The sequence below is a fragment of the Portunus trituberculatus genome, chromosome 14, assembly GCF_017591435.1.
Source record: "Portunus trituberculatus isolate SZX2019 chromosome 14, ASM1759143v1, whole genome shotgun sequence".
Classification (NCBI taxonomy): domain Eukaryota; kingdom Metazoa; phylum Arthropoda; class Malacostraca; order Decapoda; family Portunidae; genus Portunus; species Portunus trituberculatus.
Genome location: NC_059268.1, coordinates 5,039,184 through 5,046,852, shown reverse-complemented (window position 1 = coordinate 5,046,852; position 7,669 = coordinate 5,039,184). Strand labels below are relative to the sequence as shown.

Sequence of the window (7,669 nt, the reverse complement as noted above, 5' to 3'; positions counted from 1 at the left end):
AGATGGTAAATAATGTATTGTTTCCCAGTGCCTCGGAATCAAGTCTCTCATAGACATAGCCAGCTCGAGACATGTCCGCCAGCCGTGTCATCGATGCAACCAACAGCTGACCCGCCTCCTCAGTGCACAGCAGCTCACCTGAGCCCAGAACACCTGCAAAGACCTGGTGGCGAGGACTTGTGGTTCTTTGGCAACACCTCGTCACCGGCACTTAATTACCATTATGCCAGGAGCGTGTTTTAAGTTACATCTGGCATTAAACAAGAGTCTATTCTGCTTCCACAGAACCATGAGAAAGCCTTGCCTATTATATAGGGCTGGAATGTTCCTCTCCCTAGTAACGTGTTTAGAGAAGCGGCATGAGGAAGAGGAAAGGAAAAGATTGGGCTTCATTCCAACATATTGAACACGCGGAGAGACCTTGTTCTACAATCTCTTCTTGTACAAACAGCCTATGGGGAGCCTCGACCCCCGCTACCTTTCTTTTTCAGATACAATTTCCAGTGTTCCATATTGTCGTAGTTCAGGGCGCTGCTCAAGATGTCAATCCACGGAGGGTCAGTGCAATCAAGGGGTCGCACTGAACCAAACATACAATAATGGGGCGTCAATTTCCTGCAGAAACACAATCCTCTTTCATAATTTACCACAAGGCGGTGCTCCCTCCCCTATTTGATGCGGTGTAACGATGAAGGTGGAGCGTCGCCGCCACGCCCGCCACTCCTGAACCACGCAGTATTAACCTCTCGTTCGCCGACCAATGAACGACAGTGGGCGTGGCGGACGGGGGCGGGGCTCCACGCCGCGACGGCTTATGGCGTTCTCGCTACGCCGTTATCAGATCCGTTGCTACTGGCGGGAGACGCAGTCCAGGCGGCGGACGGAATCTCGAAGTCGCCCCGAGGAGTCCCGAGGGAGAGACGTGAACGGCGCAGAGTCCAGGCCAAGGTTGTAGTTTTGAGACACGTTCATGAACTGTAAGTGTTAGAGGCACGCCAGCAATCCGTGTGTATGGGAAGTGCACATCTTGGCCAGTAATTACCGGTGACACTTACTCCGTTCCCTCTGTGGGTCGCGGCGCGTCAGTGTGCCCTGGGATGTCCGGCAATACGGCCACCACCCTGCCCACCGGCCAGCGGGGGAAGAGCTTCGCCATGGAGTATTTGCTGGGCGGCGGTGGCACGGGCGGAGGGAAGGATGTTGGTGGCGGCGGCAGCGGCTCCCTGGCACCTCTTAGATTGAATCTGCCACACCTGTACAACACGTGTCTCCTGCCACACCTGCCCGGCTTGCCGCCCCCCCTGCTGCCATCACTACCCTACCCTCCGCTGCATCACTACCCTCTGCCCTCCGCCCTCGCTGCAGGCCTGCAGGGCACGCTGCACCCGCCCCTGCTTGGCCTGTCGCCACCGGGACTCGGGATGCGCCACCTCGGGGACTTGGGAGTGACTCGCAGGGACGTGCTAGGGCTGGACGGCCCTCAGAGTCCAGGCTCAGTCGGCGATCACACCAACACATCCGACTCGGACCACCACGACCACGAAAAGTCAGGTAAAGTCACGGCTGTATTATTCAGCATGGCTGTCTATAGGTAAAGGCGACGCTGCCCCCTCACCCTGCTCCACCCCTGCTAGAGATGTACAATGGCGCGCAGGTCAGTCCACCATGACACATGCACGGGTGTCACAGACACACCTGTCAGGCTGCTCAAGGCGACATTCACTTAGTGTTGCATCTCAGCACAATCATTTATCATTTTATTAAGGGTGATACAAATGCAATTCCCTTCCATTGATAAAAAAAAAAAAATGACGAGATACATATTTATCAAGTTCCATCCCCGCTGCAGAACTTCCCGCAGATTGAAGCAAAGACTGGCCCAAACTTTCTCTGGTGTCTCAGCATCCTCCACTTTAATTTAGTATCTAGTTCATCGTCTTACTTCATACTAAGTCTAGCACAGGTCTTCCAAGCCTCACCAGTAACACACTCCACCTGTCGCCACATCTTGCTATCCGCATGACACATCCACACTTTAGATTACTAACTCGATTTTGTATTTTTTCTGTCCTTGAGGATATGTTCAACACTTGGCGTTAATACTTAAGATAATATCGCCATGAATTACCATGCATTATGTTAACCGGTAGTTGTACACTTCTGCAAAAACGAGGCGGTTCTGCTGGTACTGCTTTCCCTTTGTGTTTAAGAGTTTTTATCCCTCAATAAAAACTGGTTCTTTCACTGCACTTAAGGAAAAATTATTTCTAATCGACCAACGTGAATCAGCCAAATTTCACCAATACGACAAAGAAAAAGAGCACGAAGTGAAGTAAAACAGCATGAGGGAGGGGATCAGGGGTTCGCTCCCACTTGTTTCCTCAATTAAAAAACATGCACGAACGTCGCACCGCTTGGGAACAGTCCCCTGCTAGCGGTGTCTCCCTTACAACACACTCAGGAAGTCTCGCTCGACTCATATTACAATTAAATGCCTCGCCATCCTCTATGCTCAGAAGTCAGGCTAGGATGTGATGTCTGTGGCCTCTCCCAAAGGGTCACCGTGCCCTACGCCTAAGATCACCTGTACAGGAGTGAATTTTTCATTCACACATACCTTTTGTCTAATCCTACCTCGCCTATATTGCTGTTAGTCAAGGCTTACGAATTAACGTCGTTTTATGCTTCCGTAATTACGCTACGATAGAAATTAGTTATCATTCACAACAGCAAACACAGTCACACGCCAGCCGGGCACTGTTTCTGGTTGTTGTTTTTTTCATGATAAGCAGGAATGCAGAATCCTAGCAGATCCCGCCATCCTCTTTAAATAAGACTCATCTTATTCTCGCCCTGTTCTCACCACCAGTATGGTGTCTTCACTCTTCTTTCCCTTTTGCAAACAAACTCTGAAACTATGTATCAGACTCTGACTTTTCTACCTTCTTATGACTTGAACTACAGTGTAACGATATCAAAACACGTCCAGGACGCAACTATCTTCCATCAGCCATACAACAGGTCTTCCTTCCCCTCACACCACAGCACCTCCCGGGGCTCATCACAGGTTCACACCCCTCAGGTCTTGAAGTGGTGCTAACTCTTCCCGCCTCTCAGGCTGACACATGCAGTGGTTGGCGTACGAGATAAGGCAAACTACATTAATCGTGACGACAATGGAAGAGTTTAGCCGTGTCGCGACCCGGCGGCGGATGTGCGGCGCGCCTCACAAAGCAGATAAACGACAAGGGATAATCTCACTGGGGCTGAAAAGAACAGCACTCTCCCTCCCTCCTTCCCGCTCCACGTCCCGGCAGTACTCCCGAGAGGCACCACGGCTTTATCACTCAGTGTCACAGTTTTCCTTTTAATGAAAGTACCGAGACGCACAAACACGCAAATAATATCCAAGAAACCACATCATATTTACGACAAGGCTACTAGGGTGATAATTTCTTATGTAACAATAAATAAATAATTGTTTGTATGTGCGTACGTGTGAGTCTCAGTCTATCTATACGTCTATTCACCTACCTATCTGCTGTTTTTGCTTCTATGAGAGTTATGGTAATGCAATGTTTCTAATCTTTGTTCATATATTATTCTACAACTTGAAATGAAAATCAAATACAAATACTAGCACTCATATCACAAAGAAACTGTAACTATGAAAACTATAAACACTGAATTATCTTTACTTTGAATCAGATATGCATGAAAGAAAATTTAATTACATATCCTTTGTGTGTGTGTGTGTGTGTGTGTGTGTGTGTGTGTGTGTGTGTGTGTGTGTGTGTGTGTGTGTGTGTGTGTGTGTGTGTGTGTTTCACTGTTTGATCTGCTGCAGTCTGACGAGACAGCCAGACGTTACCCTACGGAACGAGCTCAGAGCTCATTATTTCCGATCTTCGGATAGGCCTGAGACCAGGCACACACCACACACCGGGACAACAAGGTCACAACTCCTCGATTTACATCCCGTATCTACTCACTGCTAGGTGAACAGGGGCTACACGTGAAAGGAGACACACCCAAATATCTCCACCCAGCCGGGGAATCGAACCCCGGTCCTCTGGCTTGTGTGTGTGTGTGTGTGTGTGTGTGTGTGTGTGTGTGTGTGTGTGTGTGTGTGTGTGTGTGTGTGTGTGTGTGTGTGTGTGTGTGTGTGTGTGTGTGTGTGCGCGCGCGAGTGTGTGTAATACTATCTGGTAATATTCACAGTCTGAGGTGCTATTGAGTTGTCCAGCGACACTTTCGTTCTGGAGAGAAGACAATAATGGAACTCACGTAACACGCAGGTAAAATCACGACGAGTCTTGAGCTGAACGTCTGTAAATTAATCAATTGTCTTGCAGATTCATTTTATCTTAATGTTCAAAGTATTTAGACACACGAATTGCCTCTGATGCTGGTAACTGTCTCGTGTCGCAGTGAAAGAGTTATATCCGTGGTACTTTGGGGTCCGAGGGGTCTCCAAGCGCATGGGTTCGAATCCTGTCCACGGTCCGAGTGTAGGTTGGGCTTCCTCACTCGGGGCAACGGTTTCCTGGCGGGTGGGCTTTGAAATAGGAGGTACCCTAAAAAAAAGTATTTCCTTTAGCCCATAAATTCCCGTGAAAAGCCCACAAGGTATAAATAGAAAAAATATATATATGCCGACGGTCTCCTTAGAAAACATGACACTTGGCAGACTCAACTCGTAGCAAATTAGAGGACTTAAGATTGAGAGAACACACTAAACACAGTGGAAGTGAGTGGTGTGTGTTACCCGGCTAATGACCGTGACTACCATGCCGACAACCGATTACGTGGCACTGAGGTTGTTTCAGTCACGTTTATGTTATGCCTGTAATCTGACTCTTGGACCAAAGGGACATTATGAAGCAAATAGGGGATGTAAGAGCTGCCAAGTAAGAGATAAGAGAGTTGAAAGAACATGATGGCTGAGGCAAAATGGTACGTTAATTTGCGAGATAACGAAAATATGGAGGAGATATATGGATGCAATGACGAGGCTGGAAAAAATATAAATGAACATAGAGTGACAGCGTACGTACGTTAGGCTTTTCATTTTTATATAAGAGAGGAGGACTGGCCAAGGGCAACAAAAATATCAAGAAAAAATGCCCACTTAGTTGCCAGTCTCCTTACAGAACCGATAGAATTAGCCAAAGGATAGAAACAAATGTCTTGGAACCTCCCTCTTGAATGAAGTCATGAGGGAGGTTTCAATACTGCGAGAAAAGCTAGAGACGGGAGACTGAAAAAAGCGCTAAAGACGAACCCACCAGGAAGGAGAAAGAAGGAAAGATTAAATAGGAGGTTTATGGATACATCTAGTGAAGACAACCTGGTGATGGGTATGGTGGAAGAAAATGGTGTAAGGTAAAGACGGGGAAGCAGGTGAGAGAAAATAAAGATGAGATAAACACACGTGATGCATTATGACATGAGGAAAGATTTAAGTAAGGGATAGATGCAAGGCTGTTATGGAATGATTTTAGAGAGCTGTTAGATGGCTGAGTGTTAGTAGTAAATTGGTTTTGTTGTTGGTGTTGTTGTTGGTGTTGTTGTTGTTGTTGTTGTTGTTGTTGTTGTTGCTGCTGCTGCTGCTGCTGCTGCTGTTGTTGTTGTTGTTGTTGTTGTTATTATTATTATCTTTATCATCATTACAATATTATTATTATTTTTTTTATTATTATGATTATTATTTTTATTTTCTAACTCGCGTATCATTATCATCATTATCATCATCATCTGTAAATTTTTACCGTTTTTTGTAATCATCTTAATTTTGTTTGTTATCATATTTACCAATATTTTCAATACAAACATGATCAATATTATCATTTTCACTATCAATGACATTTCTTACAAACATTATTATTGTTATTGTAGCTTGTGTTACACTTCTTCTATCAACATCATCATCATTATTATCATTGTCACTAATATAATTTCATAATTATTTTGATTATTGTTATTATCATTATCATTATTATTATTATTATTATTATTATTATTATTATTATTATTATTATTATTATTATTATTATTATCATTATTATTATTATTATTATTATTATTATTATTATTATCATTACTATTACCATTCTGTCATCAATATCCTCAGTGTCACTTTTATCACCACGATTATTATTCAGTCATTAATTAACGCCCATCATAACATCCCCACCATTACCAATCACACCACCACTGTTACCAATCACACCATCACTGTTACCAATCACAACACCACTGTTACCAGTCACACCACCACTGTTACCAATCACACCATCACTGTTACCAATCACACCACCACTGTTACCAATCACACCACCACTGTTACCAGTCACACCACCACTGTTACCAATCACACCACCACTGTTACCAATCACACCACCACTGTTACCAGTCACACCACCACTGTTACCAATCACACCACCACTGTTACCAGTCACACCACCACTGTTACCAATCACACCACCACTGTTACCAATCACACCACCACTGTTACCAATCAATCACACCACCACTGTTACCAATCACACCACCACTGTTACCAATCACACCACCACTGTTACCAATCACACCACCACTGTTACCAATCACACCACCACTGTTACCAATCACCACCACTGTTACCAATCACACCACCACTGTTACCAATCACACCATCACTGTTACCAGTCACACCACCACTGTTACCAATCACACCACCACTGTTACCAGTCACACCACCACTGTTACCAATCACACCATCACTGTTACCAGTCACACCACCACTGTTACCAATCACACCACCACTGTTACCAATCACACCACCACTGTTACCAATCACACCACCACTGTTACCAGTCACACCACCACTGTTACCAATCACACCATCACTGTTACCAGTCACACCACCACTGTTACCAGTCACACCACCACTGTTACCAATCACACCACCACTGTTACCAGTCACACCACCACTGTTACCAATCACACCACCACTGTTACCAGTCACACTACCACTGTTACCAATCACACCACCACTGTTACCAATCACACCACCACTGTTACCAGTCACACCACCACTGTTACCAATCACACCACCACTGTTACCAGTCACACCACCACTGTTACCAATCACACCACCACTGTTACCAGTCACACCACCACTGTTACCAATCACACCACCACTGTTACCAGTCACACCACCACTGTTACCAATCACACCACCACTGTTACCAGTCACACCACCACTGTTACCAATCACACCACCACTGTTACTAATCACACCACCACTGTTACCAGTCACACCACCACTGTTACCAATCACACCACCACTGTTACCAATCACACCACCACTGTTACCAGTCACACCACCACTGTTACTAATCACACCACCACTGTTACCAATCACACCACCACTGTTACCAATCACACCACCACTGTTACCAATCACACCACCACTGTTACCAATCATACCACCACTGTTACCAATCACACCACCACTGTTACTGGTGTCACGTTAGTTGCGATCAATACTGTTTCATCACTAACAACATTATCATAAGCACTATCATTATTACCAATATAAATACGAGATTCTTTATAATTATCTCCATTATCATCACCATCATTAACGGTATTTATTTCCTCACATTAATTCGGAGTCCACCAC

At 45.3% G+C, this 7,669-nt stretch overlaps 1 protein-coding gene across 1 annotated transcript in view; it reads left to right on the top strand.

Annotated features, from left to right (window-relative positions):
• Positions 1-826: 826 nt before the first annotated feature.
• Positions 827-7,669, top strand: part of LOC123503698 (homeobox protein GBX-2-like) — a 38,724-nt gene continuing 31,881 nt past the window's right edge. Inside the window, exon 1 of the mRNA XM_045253674.1 lies at positions 827-1,551. Coding sequence (XP_045109609.1) covers positions 1,098-1,551 — 454 coding nt within the window. The 5' untranslated portion in view covers positions 827-1,097. The remainder of the gene's footprint in view (positions 1,552-7,669) is intronic.